The 18,603-nt window shown below is 44.3% G+C and overlaps 1 protein-coding gene across 2 annotated transcripts in view; it reads right to left on the bottom strand.

Moving 5' to 3' along the window:
- The window catches only part of IL17RE (interleukin 17 receptor E), a 44,739-nt gene that overhangs the window by 11,576 nt on the left and 14,560 nt on the right, over nt 1-18,603 (bottom strand). For both annotated transcript variants that reach the window (XM_044301786.1, XM_044301785.1), the window contains exons 2-10: nt 14,987-15,002; nt 13,801-13,947; nt 6,417-6,523; nt 6,132-6,255; nt 4,895-5,031; nt 3,484-3,546; nt 3,060-3,126; nt 1,746-1,915; nt 1,237-1,284 (exon numbers count right to left, since the gene is read on the bottom strand). In XM_044301786.1, coding sequence (XP_044157721.1) covers nt 1,237-1,284; nt 1,746-1,915; nt 3,060-3,126; nt 3,484-3,546; nt 4,895-5,031; nt 6,132-6,255; nt 6,417-6,523; nt 13,801-13,947; nt 14,987-15,002 — 879 coding nt within the window. The remainder of the gene's footprint in view (nt 1-1,236; nt 1,285-1,745; nt 1,916-3,059; nt 3,127-3,483; nt 3,547-4,894; nt 5,032-6,131; nt 6,256-6,416; nt 6,524-13,800; nt 13,948-14,986; nt 15,003-18,603) is intronic.

The raw sequence follows: 18,603 nt of genomic DNA, 5'->3' as shown, positions 1-18,603 counted from the left end.
AGAATGGGCCAGTGTTTCCCAACCAGCGTGCCTCCAGCTGTTGCAAAAGTGACAAAACTACAACTCCCAGCATGCCCGGACAGCCTTTGGCTGTGCTGGCATGCTGGGAGGTGTAGTTTTGCAACAGCTGGAGGCACACTGGTTGGGGACCACTATTGTATGCCCATTCCCCCCCAACCTTATTTTATTATTCATTGTTTGTCTGTTTTAACATGAAATGGAGAGAAATTAACTGAATTTCTCCCCATTTCATGCACCGTACCCACCTGGCCTGCTGCAGTCCTTCCCATGCAGATGCATCTGGGAGGAAGTGGCTTTAACTTCCTCCCAGTGCCAGTGTTCCGGCAAAACGGATCCGGCATTGCAGTCAGACCGCAAAAAATTAGAAAAAAAAGTAATGCCAGATCCGTTTTTCCGGATGACACTGGAAAGGCGGATCCGGCATTTCAATGCATTTGTAAGACTGATCAGGATCCTGATCCGTCTGACAAATGCCATCAGTTGGTATACGTTATGATGGATCCGGCAGGCAGATCCGACGCTAGCATAATGACTGTATGAGTGCTCCCAGTCTGGTAGATCCTTGGTGACAACCACAGCAGACAGCATCACAGCAGTCACAGGGGTTGTCACCCACTTTCCCTGAAGTTCTCAATGCCAGCTCCTGCTCTGGATGAGAGGCGGCCATATTGGCCGTCACCCAGCTTTCTCCGACTCAGATGTGGCTGGCAGACATAAGAATGGACTGCAGTACCAGGGCTCCGGCAGCTCCTGCCATCTCTCCACCTCCGGCCCAGCTTCTTGCAGTCCCCTGACTCCCTGAGGGTAATATCCAGAACCCCAGCCAGGGGCGGCCTCCTCCTGCCGCTGCCGAGCCAGCACGTCCCCAGGTGGAGAATATCCGCTGCCATCCCCAGGTCTGTGCGTAGTCGACATGAAACCGCATGGCCCACACGCCGATCAGCTGGGAGCAGCGCCACCGCCGCCCGGAAGAAGATGGGACAAGCCGCCACCACCGCTGATCTGGGCCCTTGAGGTATCGGCGACATTTGCACGAGTACAAGTACTCGTGCAAATGTCCGGTATCGGCCCGATACCGATACTGGTATCGGTATCGGGACATCCCTACTTATAACCATGTATTGAAAATGTAACCAGTGCAGAGTTTTAAAGAGACAAAAAAGACAACAGAAAGTATACACTCCCTTTAAGAACAATATATAGGCCTAGATTTACCTTAAAACACAGGTGATGATCGCTGTCAATGCTCTTAAAGTAATATATCTGCAAGACACAGAAAGTCATAGAATAGATTATCACTCCAGCTATTTAATGCTATATCCAGCCCGGGCAATAGCTAAACACATCTACCTCCTGCAAGATAGTTTGCTACAATGTATCAGTCTGCAGTGAGGATTGTCTGTGCTGGATACAGTTCTAGCAAAGCCTCTTGAATATTAGGCTCTGGGTGTAAACAATAATGCTTCCATTCACCAGCAGCAAGCAGAGATCTTTAAAGCGGCGAAGAATTAAAACACAAACTATATTAGAACATTCCCACTGTTTTAACATTTGATATTGCTAAAATGGTGTTCAACGTGTGGCGTCCAGCTGTAGGAAAACTACAGCTCCCAGCATGCCCTGACATCCTGTGGCTGTCAGGGGCATGCTGGGAGTTGTAGTTTTGAAACAGCTAGAAAGCCACAGGTTGCAGCCCCCTTCTGACAGCATATAATACCAGTTACCTTCCCATGTTCTTTCGTGATGGCCTTGTGTTCCGTGACGCATCTTCCATTTCGCTTTCTACAAACAGTCACTGTCGGCTCCACAGGACAAGGGCTCTCGAATCTTACGCTCATCGTGTCGGAGTGGTAATAGATTTCTTGCACAGACACCTTCAGTAATTCTTCAATGTCTTTAGAGAGAAGATGAACATGCATTACTATATACAATGGGTAGAATATATAAATGCACTGTATATAGGGTGTATACACCTAACAATATATAGGTTCATGTGCGTTACTCATCTCTGATATAGCCTGCTGCCACTAGGGGGAGCTAAATGCATATGTACTCACACAGCTGCCATTCACTTCTATGGGAGATGCATAACACAGCAAGCTCCCTCTAGTGGCGGCTGCGGGCAGCCAACTCTTTGGCTGTGTCATGGGGGAGTGTTGGAGCTCTGTATCAGAAACAGCATTTAATAGAATATGTGTAGTTGACGGTATTCGGGGACCATATCGTTTTTTGATTTATTTCTTTACACTGTAGCAATGGCCGCCATAGCAGTTCTGACATTTTACCGATCACGTGCAGCACAACCAGTCCTGATAATGCCTACTACATTCTCTCAGTTGCTCCTCAGCAATTGGCTGCAGATTGATGCTTTGACATTTAAAATCAATTGTTTGTTAAAGGTGTTCTCTCTGGACAGGACATCAGTATCTGATCGGCAGGGGTTCGAATCCTGGGACAGCTGGCAATCAGCTGTTCAAAGACGCCACGGCGATCCGTGAGAGGTTAGGTCTCTTCCTAGGCCAGTGATGTCACCGTACTTTGGTCACATGGCCTAAGCGCAGCTCAATCCTATTCAAGTGAATGGGGCTGAGCTGCAATACCAAGCACGGCCACTATACAACGCATTGAATTCTGCATTTAAAGGAGATATCCTCAGGATGGGTCATCAATATATGATCGGTGGTGGGGGTCTGACTCCTGTCACCCCGGCCAATCTGCTGTTTGAACGTGCCGCAGCAGCCAAATAAGCGTTGCAGCCTTTTCGCGCTATACCAAGCACAGCGCTGTCCATGGTATGGTGGCTGCACTTGGTACTGCAGGACAGTCCCATTCACTTGACTGGGACTAAACTGTATAGAAGGCCAAAGAACGTGATGTCTCAGGCCAAGGAAAGACTGCAGTCCAACAGCTGATCGGCGAGGTTTGGACCCACACCAATCTGATACTGATGAACTATCCTGAGGATAACCCCAGATAACCCCTTTAAGGGCTTATCCTACAACGAATCTAGGTGCTGTACATGACAATACATCTCTTACAGGGTTCTGGATGCTCCAGGAAAGGACATTTCTTCTCCCGTTTGCTGTCACGATACGTGTAAAAGGCCTGTGGGAAAAGCAACACATTCAGTCTATATCAATGCATCTGCACGTCACTATTATTATGGGGTGCCTGGCCTTTAAGGACGGCCTTGGCGAGTGAGTGCACCCCCCCCCGTGAATGGCTAGGGGTGAGGTCTCGTACATTTCTCTTTACTAGGTCGCATGCCCGCCAACACAATGGACGCCCACTGGTCTCGGCGGGCACTTCAGGGAAGAGAATAACATGTCAGCTCCACCATAGGCTTCCGGTGGAGCACCCACTTTACAGAGTCGGGGGGGGGGGGGGGGCTTCATGCCGCGCCAGGTGTAACAAGAAAAGGAAGTTAGGAAGCGAGAACGGAACTACAGAAATGGCACTTACCTCAATACATAAACATGGCAGTAGGTTCTCATATGACAGAGAAGCATTCTTGGAGGAATTGATCTGCAGGGAAAATGGTAAGACAGTCAACACAGAGCTCCGTATACACTAGTATCAGGCCTGTATCCCTGCAGCCCCTGCTGGTTCAGTGTCTAGACCAGGCATGCTCAACCTGTGGACCTCCAGCTGTTGTAAAACTACAACTCCCACAATGCCCTGCTGTAGGCTGTTCAGGTATGCTGGGAGTTGTAGTTTTGCAACAGCTGGAGGGCCGCAGGTTGAGCACGCCTGGTCTAGACATTGTATAACCTGCTATGATTCACCAGAAATCTCAGACCAGGCACCTTCCTAAAAATGTACTCACCCCTCCTCATTCCTGCGCTCCTCTTCACTCTTGGGTGCTGCTCCTGCAAAAATATCCTGCCACTGGCACCCAAACGTGAAGAGAGGTGCAGGGGCCATGAGTAGCCGCATGTCAGGGCTGGGGTCTGCATTTCTATAAAGGGTTTGGATTTATGGAGTCTGGTCTGGGGCATCTTATTTTATTTACTGGGTCTGTATTTTAGGGGCTTTGGTTGGAGGGCCTGATCCGGAGACTGTAGTATAGCGGCTCTGTATCTATGTTGAGGGTCTCAGTATATTTAGGGGGTCTGGTTGGGGGTCTGTATTTATTTAGGAGGCCTGGTCTGGAATATGTTTTAGACCAGGGATCTGGGGGTCTGTGTTTATGTTGCAGATCTGTGTATAATTAGCGGTTTGGGATTTATTTATGGGGTCTGGTCTGGTGTCTGTACTTATTTAGTGGGTCTGTGTACATTTCGGAGGTCTGGTTGGGGGTCTTTATTTACTTAAGGGTTTGGTCTGGAGACTATATTAGTACAGGGGGTCTGAGTGGCCTGTAGTGACTAAGGGGGTCTGGTAGGCCTGTATTTATTTTTTAGGTTTAGGGGCCTATGTTTATTTAGGGTGTCTGGTCTGGGGACTATTTTAGTACAGTGGGTCTGTAGTTAGTAAGGGGGTTCGGTGGATTTTTATGTATTTTAGGGGTCGGTGTACTTTATGAGTCTGATCTAGGGTCTGTATTTATTTAGGGGGTCTGTGTATATTTAGGGGTTCTGGTCTGGGGCTTGGCACTAGAGGTTTATACCCTCAGTCTTTTGTCAGGTGCCATTACTCTCTAGGTGCCAGTCAACACAATATTCAATTGTATCTGCAACCTCCACCATTGCCGTGCGGTTCCCCAGGTGTCTGTAGAGTACACCAGCTTCCCTCATCTACACTGTCCTAAGGGCTATTTCTGTAACCACACTGCTGATGGTTTCCAAGCATCAGTCAACAGGATTGTGAACGGGTCTCTGGAATGGCTGATCGGACATGATGGAACTGAGAACATTGCCGCTTCTTGGCTTACCAGCTTCTTGCTGCTGCTTTCTAGATCCTCGCAGATATTGGACAGATAACACAGCCGGACGTACACATCTGGACCATCGGGTACCGATATCTCAAACTTCTTCTCCTCTGCTTTGTGCGTATACTGGAAATCTGGTTCTTTCATGGGAAAGAGAAATATGGTAAATATAAATCCTTGAGTCGTCTTCTTCTGTAAAAATTCTCTTTCTTCTCTTAATCTGTTTCTGAAACTTTGATGGTGATGATATTGACTATAAAGGTCAAGGTTAGGTTTTGAGGGTTTGTCCAATTGGGAACCTACCTATTTGTCAGAAGTGTCCCAAGACAGTGTATGTCATTACTTTGACCCCAAGCGATCAGATGTGATCGGCTTAGAAACCCAGCCTCAAGTGATCAATTACCCTGCAGTGCCCCCACAGGTCAAGTGAATCATTGCACTCCTCCCCTTGCAATCAATGTGCTGTCTGTGTAAAGCCAGGCATGTAGGGTCCTCCGGTACAAGAAATGCTCTTTGTAACTTCTCTCCATTCGGGCTAACAGATGAGGGTCCTGAGTGGGCACCCTTTTCGACAGAACAAGGCTTAAAAAAAGCTCTCCAGGTCTTTAACAAATTTTGATTCCGATTTGATTCTTTCCAGAGAAGAATACTTACCTGCTCTCCGACACTCGGTTCCACACTTCAGACCCCCCTTACAAACTTCTGGCACAGATTGGGGGTCACTTGAGCTGCATCCAATCACTGAATGCAGTGGTGATGTGTCCCCCAAGTAGCACATCACCCCCATCCATGCTGGAAGTTTACAAGAAGGGACCAGAGAGCGGCAAAGGCAGCAGTAGACCAAGGGAGCCGAAACCTAGCAGCAGGGACTATGTAAGTATACTTCTCACCATAGGTCTGTTGGGAAGGGGTGGAGCCCAAATTTGTTAAAAAGTTGGAGAACTCCCTTTAAGGGCTTATATTTACATAAAAATCCTTGCATGTAATATGCACGTGGGGACCCCACACTAACCAGAATCAGAATAGGCAAAAAAAAAAAAAAAAGCTCCTTCCCTGCCTCTCTCCCAGCAGGAAATCACAGCACAATCCCAGCCACCAATCAGCAGCAATCAGCTTCACAGATACAGAGCCTTGTCTGCTATCAGATATGGCAGCCCATAAACATCTCTGATTGCTGACTGACCGCCATTTGCATTTTCTCTCTTTGCTGTTTACAACCCCTTTAAGATGGGGAACTTACTTGCATCTCGGTTGGAAACGTAGTACATTTTATTAACAGACAAGCCATAGTTCGGCTGGGTTAACAGTGTAACAGATATGTATTGTCCAGCCGTGACGCTCCAGCAGTCATACGTCACTTCCCACTAGACGGAAAAGAAGGGAGATGTATGGGTTAATAGCGTCTATGAAATGTCCTGTAGGTAGCGGCTGAGATCTACATCAGTGGTCCAGCTTTTGCAAAACTATATCCCCGCATGATGGGAGTTGTAGTTTTGCAACACTACTGTTCCACATTGTTACTTACCAAATTTTCTATTTTATAACCTTTTTTCTTTATAATCCGGAATGAATGAAATGTATTTTCACTTAGTTCCAGACCCCGAACCACAAAACCTCGGAGTCTGGGGAGCCCTAAAACAAGAGACAAAAAAAACAGGACCTTGAATTAAAGAGTCACTGCAGACAAGTGATTCACTGTGCGATGCCAAGTGCAGGGGCGGAGCATGACACACAAACTGTGTGTCATGCTCCGTTGTGTTTTTTTTTTTTTTTTTTTTTATCCCAATGCTCCACCCCCTCAGGCCCTGCACTAGGCATAACACAATGTATCAGTCAGATCTCGACAATTAGATGACGCATGGAAGCATAAGGTAAACCTGTGGTATATGTGACCCAAAATGATACCGTAAATCCCACAATAAACCAGGCCTCATATAGCTATGTAGAGTTGAAAATAAGAAATAAGAAAAAAATAAGTTATAGGTGACAAGACCAAATCAAATCCCTCCGCCCTCCGTCCAACCACCGCCCCCTTGACATTTATATGTACTTATAGGCTAAGGGCTGTCATAGTCAGACCATCCCTTTAAGGTTAAAAGGGGTGGTCAAAAGGGGTTAAAAACACAAGTACAAGTCAAGTTGTTCTGACTTATTACTACCTTATGCACAGAATTGTTTGTTTTATTTTTTCTTTTTTGTTTGTTTTGTTTTATAAATTGCACAACATTTTTTTAACCTAAAATGAGGAAAATTGGCTTCTACCTTAGGCTCCATTCACACGTCCGCAATTTCGTTCCGAAAAAACATAGAACATGTCCTATTCTTGTCCGCAATTGCGGACAAGAATAGGCATATTCTATAGTGCCGGCAATGTGCGGTCCGCAAAACACGTTGCGGACGTGTGAATGGAGCCTTACAAGGCTTTTTGCCTTCCTCTGGATCAACTTGGAGGATAACCGGCTGAACTGGATGGACGGATGTATTTTTTTCAGCCTTACAAGCTATGTTACCATATTACACTAGAGGACAGTGTCTCTCTGACTTCATATAACCTATAGTAGTGTAGAAATGACATCATCGCTACGCTATTATTTTTAGTAGAGGTTACTGCCAGGAATGTCTTGATTTATCTGGGAAAGATCTTTGCAAATACCATAAAACCCCATAAAATGCAAATACAGGCAACCCGGAGGAGCACATTTTAACCCCCGCTTTGCTCTGACCATGGTGCTGTGTGTTAAATAAAGACACTTGAAGCCGGACTGACAACCATCAAATGTGAACTGCAGTATCTTAAAAGATATATTTCCTTTAAAAACGTTTATGCAATTCCCTGCTCACTTTTGCAATTAAATTTACTGTTACGCACTAGGAACTCTCAGCATGCTGCTGTTGTTGGATCTGTTATTATCATTCTTTCCTGCTTTCAGAGGAGTAACTTGACACTAATGGAAGTGAATCGGGGTCATCTTGCCACCTGCAAGTTGCCACAACAGTCGCGAGAAATTGGTCATAACAATTTATGGGCTGTATTATATGACTGGCTGTGTTATGGGGGTACTGTAATTGTCTGTATTATGGAGGTACTGTAACTGTCTGTATTATGTGGCTGGCTGCATTATGGGAGTACTGTATTTAGCTATATTATAAGGCCTCGCTGTGGTATGGTGGTACTGTATAGTGGTGTAACTTGGTTTTGTGCTGCCCTAGGCGAGACTAAACTCAGGCACCCCCCTAATATAAATTTGACCCACCCCTTCCTGTCAAGGTCAAACCCCTTCCTCTGTAAACCCCACCCCTTCCTCTTTACAATACATTTGTGTTAGAAGTTGCGCTTTTTTAATTTTTAGAATAATGATACAGGCAGCCATTTTATATAATACATTTGTGCTAATTTCTGTGTTGGTTGGAGGGGGGTTAGGGGCAGTATTATTAGTATCATTATTCTAAAAATAAAAAAGCACAACTTCTGCCTTTGCCTTTGCTATGGAAAGACACACAGCCCTAACTGCCCCCTGTGATCATCTAGTCGCCATATTTATCGCCAATTTAGTATTTATGGGACTCCCATAAATACTAAATTGGCGATAAATATGGCGACTGGATGATCACAGGGGGCAGTTAGGGTTGTGTGTCTTTCCATAGCAAAGGCATATTCACAGGCTACTACCCATAAAAGGCCGCCCATACACTGCAGGGGGCAGACAGTGTATGATCCACTGTAATGTAGGGGCACCCACCTATGTGGTCCATACAATGCAGGGGGCAGACAGGGCATTACAGCCACCACTCACCGACTCAGGGCAGCAGGTAGATGAACAGGATCAGGTCAAAGAGGAGAAACACCCAGTCGAACCAGTAGGAGTGCTGAGACAGCGTACACAGGCAGCCCCGAGCCTCCCTCCGCCCACCACTCCGCCAGCTCCGCGGACACCGTCTCCGGCCCGCCTTCATTTTGCCGCTGTGCCCGCTGCTGAGTGTCCATGCTGCGCTGAGTCCTTGTCTCACAGGGCGATGGCGAGTCTTGAGGTACTTGACAGGAAGAGGTTACGTCGTCTCTATGGTGAGAACGGGGGGCGTCGCACGTACTGGGCGTGGCATCCTCTCATGCTGCCACCCTATTGGCAAGTGCCGCCCTAGGCAAATGCCTTGTTTGCCTCGTGATAGATACACCCCTGGTACTGTAACTGGCTGTATTATGTGGCTGGCTGTGTTATGGCGGTACTGTATTTAGCTATATTATATGACTGACTGTATTATGGAAGTACAGTAATTAGCTATATTATATGGCTGGCTGTGGTATGGCGGTACTATATTTAGCTATATTATATGACAGGCTGTATTATGGGAGTACAGTAATTAGCTATATTATATGGCTGGCTGTGGTATGGCGGTACTATATTTAGCTATATTATATGACTGGCTGTATTATGGGAGTACAGTAATTAGCTATATTATATGGCTGGCTGTAGTATGGCGGTACTGTATTTAGCTATATTATATGACTGACTGTATTATGGAAGTACAGTAATTAGCTATATTATATGGCTGGCTGTGGTATGGCGGTACTATATTTAGCTATATTATATGACTGGCTGTATTATGGGAGTACAGTAATTAGCTATATTATATGGCTGGCTGTGGTATGGCGGTACTGTAATTAGCTATATTATATGACTGACTATTATATGGGGCACTATTATGTGGACACTGTAACTACTAGAAATGTGGGCTGTATAAGGTTATTTCAAAATCAACACTGTTTATTAATTGGGCACATAATGTTCTTCCCAAACCAGTAATCCCAGTCCACATACTGGGACACCACACATTGCCTCAGCAATCTGCATGGTTACATAAATGTCAAGCTGCACGCACAAAGAAAATTATGTTTAGATCCAAGATGGGGAAATGCAAATGTACAAACAAGGATGTGAACCCACTGCCCGGCGGGCGTTCCCTCCGTTTAGTGAGAGTTGTCATGTAAAAATACACTGGACCTCATTTATCTAAACTGTGTCTGTTGCCCATGGCAACCAATCAGGGCTCAGCTTTTATTTCTTAAACTGCTCTGGTAAAATGAAAGCGGAGCTCTGATTGGTTGCTATGGGCAACAAGGATTTTCTATTACACAGGTCCACGTTAAGTTGGTTATAAACATGGAGACCGTTAGTTACTCATTTATATAGCGCCAACCTATTGCGCAGCGCTGTACAGACACTGTCATCACTCACATCAGTCCCTGTTCACACTGGGGCCCACAATCTAGTTAACCAAATCAGTGTGTGTGTGCGTGGGGGGTCATTTAAGACTGGGGCAAGAGGAGCTTAATAAATTTGTCGCAATTGTACTCCCCAGTGTGTTTTTGGGCAAAGGGAGAACATACAAACTCCATGCAGACATTATTCCTGGTGGGATTCAAACCCAGGGCCCCAGCGCTGCATGTCCAGCTTTTTAACCCCTTAACACATAATGCCGTACCTGTACAGCACTATGCGCAAGGGAATGTATGGAGCAGACTGCTGTGGTGATCCTACTCCATACGTGGCGGGTGCCGGCTGAATTATGCATCAGACACCTGGTCGTCATGACCAGGATCGGCAATGACACCGAAACCAGTCCTTTAACCCCTCAGATGCCGCATTCAAAAACGATCACGGCATCTGTGAGGTTAGGCAGAAAGACGCGGCTCCCTCAGCCTCCTGATCGGAGCCCCCGCAGTGAAACTGCAGGGCTCTGATCATTTACCATGACAGACTGGGGCCTGCTGAAGGTTCCCAGGCCTGTCATGGTGATCTGCCTGCAAAATCAAAATCCCATTCACCATAATAGGTTTCTATTATGGTGAACGGGAGAAGGGATCAAAAGATCCCAGGTTCTAGCCCCCTATGGGGGCTAAACGTTATTATGTAAAAAGTAAAAAAAATTGTAAAAAAAAAAATACATATAAATATTACAAAAACATATTACATATAAAAACATAACGTATCGCTGTGTCCGGAAATGTCTGAACTATTAAAATATATTAAAAATGTCCTGCGTGGTGAACATCGCAATGGAAAAAAACTATAAAAACACACGATTTGCTTTGTTTAATCAACTTGTCCTCCCAAAAAAGTTGAATAAGGGCTCATGCACATGAACGTATTTTTCTTCCATTTTCGTTCAGTTTTTTCACAGGTCCGTATATGGAACAATTCATTTCAATGGGTCTTGAAAAAAAACTGAAATTACTCTGTGTGCATTCTGTGTCCGTATATCCTTTCCAAAAAAAAAATAGAACCTGTCCCATTCTTGTCCGTTTGGCGGACAAGGTCAGACATTGTTACAATGAATTCCCCCAAAAAACGGATACAACACGGACATAACACAGATGTCATACTGTTTTTTTGTGGATCTGTGCATGAGTCCTTAAAGAGGTTGTCCGGGTTCAGAGCTGAACCGGGACATACCCTTATTTTCACCCCGGCAGCCCCCCTGAGGTTAGCATCGGACCATCTCATGCTCCTATGCGCTCCCTTGCCATGCGCTAGATCGTGCAGGGCAAGGTCTCTTTTGTTTTCAATAACACACTGCCGGGCGGTAACTTCCGCCCGGCAGTGTGTTCAGTGACGTCACTGGCTCTGATGGGCGGGTTTAGCGCTGCCCTAGCCGTTTTACTGGCTAGGGCAGCACTAAATCCCGCCCATCAGTGCCGGTGACGTCACCGGGCTTCCTGGCAGCCCCATGGAGAGCCCCGATACGTCACCGGATCTCCAAGAAATGCCTTTGCCCTGAACTGAACTGCCATGAACTGCTCCGATGCTCCTGTCAGGGGAGCTGCCGGGGTGAAAATGGAGGTATGTCCGGGTTTAGCTCTGAACCCGGACAACCCCTTTAAGGCCTCATGCACACAAACGTATTTTCTTTCCGTGTGTGTTCCGTCTTTTTTTTTTGCGGACCGTATAGGGAACTATTTGTTTCAATGGGTCCGCCAAAAAAAACAGAAGCTACTTCGTGTGCATTTCGTTTCCGTATTTCCGTTCCGAAAAAAAATAGAACATGCCCTATTGTCCGCATTACGGACAAGGATAGTACTGTTAGGGGCCAGCTGTTCCGTTCCGCAAAAAATACGGTATACACATAGACGTCATTAGTTTTTTTTGCGGATACGTTTTTTGCGGAACGTAAAATACATACGGTCGTGTGCATGAGGCCTAACAGTGATCAAAAAGTTGTACCTACCCCAAAAATGGTACCAATAAAAACTACCGTCTGTCCAGCAAAAAAACAAGCCATCATACAGCTCTGTAGACCGTAAAAAAGTTAAAGGGCTTCTGTCACCCCATTAAACCGTTTTTTTTTTTTTTCTTTACTAATAATCCCTACACTGCGATCTCATCATACATAAGCTAATTAATGATTTTCGTTCAGTAGAATTTGTTAAAAATCGATTTTTGAAATATGTAAATTACCTTGCTACCAGCAAGTAGGGCGGCTACTTGCTGGTAGCAGCCGCATCCTCCGATGGTAATGACGCCCCCTCTGCTTGTTGATTGACAGGGCCAGCGGACGGGATCTTTCTCTGCTGGCCCTGCCTGTTTTGATTCAATATCTGGCGCCTGCACCGCAGCCGTACCTCTCTTCAATCTGCGCAGGCGCACTGAGAGGCGGCCACTCGCTCGGCCGCTCCATCCTCAATGCGCCTGCGCCGATGACGTCACATCTACACCCGGCGCAGGCGCATTGAGGAGCGAGCGGCCGAGTGAGTGGCCGCCTCTCAGTGCGCCTGCACAGATTGAAGAGAGGTACGGCTGCGGCGCAGGCGCCAGATATTGAATCAAAACAGGCAGGGCCAGCAGAGAAAGATCCCGTCCGCTGGCCCTGTCAATCAACAAGCAGAGGGGGCGTCATTACCATCGGAGGATGCGGCTGCTACCAGCAAGTAGCCGCCCTACTTGCTGGTAGCAAGGTAATTTACATATTTCAAAAATCGATTTTTAACAAATTCTACTGAACGAAAATCATTAATTAGCTTATGTATGATGAGATCGCAGTGTAGGGATTATTAGTAAAGAAAAAAAAAAAAAACGGTTTAATGGGGTGACAGAAGCCCTTTAAGGCTGTCAGAAATGGCGATGCAAAGAAATTTTTATTTTTTTCCAAAGATTTTTATTTTATTCTAAAGTAATAAAACAAAATAAAAACTATGCAAATTTGGTATCGCCGTAATCGTATTAAGCCACAGAATAAGGACGTCTTCTCATTTATAGCACACAATGAACGCCGTAATATGAAAACCCAGAATTGAAAAAACTAAAATGGGCCCAGTCCTTGAGGCTGGGTTCACACCTGAGCGTTTTACAACGCGTTCCTACGCGCTGTAAAACGCTCAACAAGGAGAAACCAATGATTCCCTATGGGAATGATTCTCACCTGGGCGTTTTACAGCGCGTACGATCGAGCTGTAAAACGCCCGACGCCCCAAGAAGTACATAAGCTTCTTTGGGGCGTCTTGTCGCGCGTTCCCGTACATAGACCTTCGGGAACGCGCGACAATGGGCGTTCGCTTGTCTCTGTATGCGTGATTGCAAACGCCGTAAAGGTATATATGACACAATGATCACACACCGGCCTCGTACAGCTTTAACTAAAGGAATTTGAGCTTTCCTTCCAAATAAACGGTTAAGACGCCCACAAAAGTTACTCAGTAACAAAGGTTGCCAGAATTTGCTTTCAGTTCTGTTATGGTGCAGACAGGTTTACCGTGCTACAGAACAATGTGCAGGGTGATTCACTGCCATGCCAGGGTATCTAAGCCTGTCCTATGTGATACAGGGTAAAGTAATCACATCCCTTGTGAAACAGCGCCACTCTTGTCCACAGGCTGTGTCTGGTATTGCAGCTCAGCCTCCCTGTAAGTTACCTACCTGTAGCATTCACTGAAATGTTGATGCGCAGGCACAGTTTACATGACAGCCCATCACGCAGCGACACGGTGGATATGGAGAGAGATTCGGAGGGAAGGGCCCGGTATGTGGTCAGGGCGCTCACATTGGACACAAAGATAAGAGATTCTGATCAGGGGAAAAAATACCAAAACATTTATTAGGGACTCATTAGGGGGAATGTATCAAGTCTGGTACACAAGTCAAAATTTGGTGCCGGTTTGCACAAAGTTTGCAACTTTTTGTCATTTCATCCCACCGCGCATGGCTTGGTATGTTAATCAGCTCCATGCCAGATTTATCAGTGCAACTTTTTTTTTTTTATAAGTCACAAAAAAGTTCCAAAATCACTCCAGAGAGTGAAGTGTTTATACCTATGACACTGGCTCCATGTGCGCTTGGCAGCTGAAGGCATCTGTGTTGGTCCCATGTTCATATGTGCCCCCCGCATTGCTGAGAAAAATGATGTTTTAATATATGCAAATGATCCTCTAGGAGCAACGGGGGCGTTACCATTACACCTAGAGGCTGAGCTCTCTCTGCAACTGCTGCTCCCGCTGCACTTTGATTGACCGGACTATGCAGTGTAAACATCATCACACCTGGTCCTGACTTCTCCTATATTGAAGAGGGAGTGTCAGAGAGCAGAGAGAGCAGAGCCTCTAGGTGTAATGGTAACGCCCCCGTTGCTCCTAGAGGCTCATTTGCATATATTAAAACATCATTTTTCTCAGCAATGCGGCCACATATGAACATGGGACCAACACAGATGCCTTCAGCTGCCAAGTGCATAACAGGTCAGCCAGTGTCATAGGGACAAAACTGCTGACAGATGCCCTTTAAAGATGTGCCAAATTTATCAATGCACAGCTTTAAATAAATTTGGCACAAACCTTTTGCTAATGCACACTCAAACCAGCGTCCTGTCCTGATACATCCCCCCCATCATCCGAGCGTGTGTCTGCACATATTTTAGGCTTATGGCTAGGCTTTCGTATACTACGTAAAATGGCTTTCCTTGCATATGCTTTTACATCCTGTAGGTGGCGGTATACTTGTATACCTTCTTATACTACGGCCTATATGATGAGTTACAGTATGTGCTCATACACTGTATATATATATATATCCTTGTTATAAATGATAAGGAATGTAAAGGGATAATTACCTTTTAGTTTAAATTGCTGAAAGTGAAGAGAGAGAAAAAACAACAACATTAGAAGGCAAAAATACAAAAAAAATCACAATGAAAAGTACCATTATAAAATAATAAAGTTCAATATCATAATAATAATAAACAAATATTCCATAGTATCTCTGTGAATTCTCCATTAGAAGAAAGGCTTTCTAATATACTTTTCTTGACTTTTTCACAACCTCTGCATGCTGACATTGAATGGACTTGTTCTTGTTTTCAATGATACAGTGTATCAGCGTTCTCTTTTCTAGAGAACCATGTGAGCAGGGCATAATCAGGACGCATCTTTAGCTTCTGGATGTAAATGGAAATCTTTCCATTCACTGACAGCAAGCAAGCTGCTAGTTTTGAAGCGCAAAATTGGTTGGGCCTGAAAATTGTCAATTTCGAGCGGAGGACGCTATGTTCTATGTGCAACGCCAAGAATAATTGCAACGTTTAAGGTGTAATTAATTTTTTTATTACAGACCCTGGCACTAAATGGTGTAATTAATCTGACAAACTCACGAGACTGGCTTTGTGTTTTCTAAGGCAAGAAGAATGTGTGTTTTATTTGGTTGTGTGATATTAATGTCACCCTCTTGGCATTTATTGGCTGGCGGTCACCGGGTGGCGCTATGTGCAGGCTGGGTAGTGCCCTGTGGTGCTGACCGGAAAATGGCACGCAGGACATATTTCAGGTTACGCCATTCAAACGTGTTAATAATTAGTAGAGGTTTGAAATAAACATCTATTTTAGGAGCAGCGCCACTCTTGTCCATAGGCTGTTTTTTGCATTGCAGATCAGTTCCATTTGTTTAAATAAGGGCTCATCCACACAAACTTAATTTGTTTGCGTGTCCGTACCATTGTTTATTTTTATTTTTTGTGGATAGGATGTGGACCCATTCATTTCAAGGGGTCCACCAAAAATGTGGCATCTGTATGTCCGTTCCGTGGCCCCGCATAAAATATAGTGCATGTCCTATTCTTGTCCATTTTGGAGGACAAGGAGAGGCATTGTTACAATGGATCCGCAAAAAAACGGACACAACACGAATGTAACATAGACGTCATCCGTATTTTCTGCAGAAAATACATACGGTCATGTGCATGTAGCCTAAAAAGTTGATTTGTATAAGGGCTCATGTATTTTGCGGTCCGCAAAACAGGGACGTCCGTGTGACATCCATATTGCAATTTTTTTTTCATTGTAAGAATGCCTATCCTTGTACACAAAATGGACAAGAATAGGACATGTTCTATATATTTAGCGGAATGGCCATGCGGACACATAGAAACAGAATGTACACGGAGTAATTTCCGTTTGTTTGCGGACCCATTGAAGTGAATGGTACCGCACAGGGGCCGCAAAACAAAAACGGACACAGATAAAAAATACATTTGTGCGCATGAACCCTAAATGAGGTTGCAATACCAGGCACAGAGTACAGACCACCATGGCACCGTTCCAGGAAAAAAAATCTCATTTTGTACAACCTCTTTAATAGATCGGCTGTGAAACGTAAAGGAATAAATAAAGTTATGAAACTTGAATATGACAAAAGTGGCATCCTACAACTCGCACAATATTCTTGTCCTGGGTATTAAACGGGCATAAACATTACCCAAGATGCCTTTTACCTACAAACTAGTAAATGTATACAACACGCTGGCCACTCACTAATACTTGGAACCAAACAATATAATTGAATGTACAATAGACAAATAACAACAATAAAACTCTATACAATGAAACCCGGAATTCGCGTATGGACCAGTTACAGTCTATAAATCGGGTATAAAATCGATTAAAAAAAACAATAAAAAATAGTCCTGAGCAAGAATTAATTTTCCATATAGTCTCTTATGGGGGGAACTAAAATCCAACTGTTCTTATAGTTTGAAGACAAAATCTCATAGCACGTGTGCGGCGTCGCGCTGCACAGGCCCAATATTGATCCACTTGAATGAATAGTATCCAAAGTCAGTTCGAACCGCAGCGATCTTACAGGGGTATTATATGCCGTTCGTCCTGAGACACTAGTGCTGTAATAGTGATGCTTACACTTACGTGTCCGCGATCTCACCCTTTGTCTATACCGCGCTGATTCGCATCACGCGCTGACCTGCAGACGTGTATCGATGCCGGTTTACCTCGTGACTGTTGATGTTCTCACGTAGGCGGGCGGGTGGTTCGATCTCTTACGGCTTACAGTTACAAGCCGCACGCCGTAACAGATCGATCACGAGGTAAACCGCCATCGATACACGTCTGCAGGTCAGCGCGTGATGCGAATCAGCGCGGTATAGACAAAGGGTGAGATCGCGGACACGTAAGTGTAAGCATCACTATTACAGCACTAGTGTCTCAGGACGAACGGCATATACACGGCATATAATACCCCTGTAAGATCGCTGCGGTTTGAACTGACTTTGGATACTATTAATTCAAGTGGATCAATATTGGGCCTGTGCAGCGCGACGCCGCACACGTGCTATGAGATTTTGTCATCAAACTATAAGAACAGTTGGATTTTAGTTCCCCTCATAAGAGACTATATGGAAAATTAATTCTTGCTCAGGACTAGTGTTGAGCGCGAATATTCGAATTGCGAATTTTTTTCTCGAATATCGCAATTTCGAGATTTCGCGAATATTTAGAATATCGTTCTATATATTCGCGAATTCGAATATTCGTTTTTTGTTTTTTTTTTATTATATTTTTTTCTTTCCCACTTCTCTAAAGTTGTTCTTACCTGTCCTTTGGATTCCTGGCTTCCTGGCTGCTCCAGTCAGTGGTGTTTTCAACTTACTGCTATATTCCATATTAGCTAAATTACAATCTAATCTATATGTGTATTTTACGAAATTTCGCAAATTGCGATGCGAGTAATATAACACGAAATAATCGCATGAAGATTTCAATTTAGCACTGCTATATTCCATATTCTAGCCTAATATGGAATATAGCTGTGCTAAGTTAGCACTGCTATATTCCATACTAGGCTAGAATATGGAATATAGCAGTGCTAAATTGAAATCTTCATGCGATTATTTCGTGTTATATTACTCGCATCGCAATTTCGACTTTTGCAAATGTTCTTCATATTGCTCTAACTTCGTCTTTTAGAATATTACGAATATTCTAAAAGACGAAGTTAGAGCAATATTACGAAATTTCGTAAAATACACATAGATTGTATTTAAGCTAATATACTGCTATAGTAATATTTTTTAATAGTGTACATATTTTACAAAACTTAAGTTCAGAAGAGGCAAAAAAAATTAGAGGCAAAAAAAGGGATTATAGCACTATATTAGCTAAATTACAATCTATATGTGTATTTTACGAAATTTCGTAATATCGCTCTAACTTCGTCTTTTAGAATATTCGTAATATTCTAAGAGACGAAGTTAGAGCAAATCACGAAATTTCGTAAAATACACATATTAGCCTAGCCATAGTCAATTAGCATAGGAACGTTGCCTTATACTATCAAGATAAATAATCGCAATACGCGAAAAAAAAAATCGTATATTATTCGCGATAATTGGAATAATTACGAATATTCGATTTCGACGAATATAACACGAATATTCATTCG

Source organism: Bufo gargarizans, chromosome 7, assembly GCF_014858855.1.
Source record: "Bufo gargarizans isolate SCDJY-AF-19 chromosome 7, ASM1485885v1, whole genome shotgun sequence".
Taxonomy (NCBI): Eukaryota; Metazoa; Chordata; class Amphibia; order Anura; family Bufonidae; genus Bufo; species Bufo gargarizans.
This window is presented reverse-complemented; position numbering and strand designations above follow the sequence as displayed.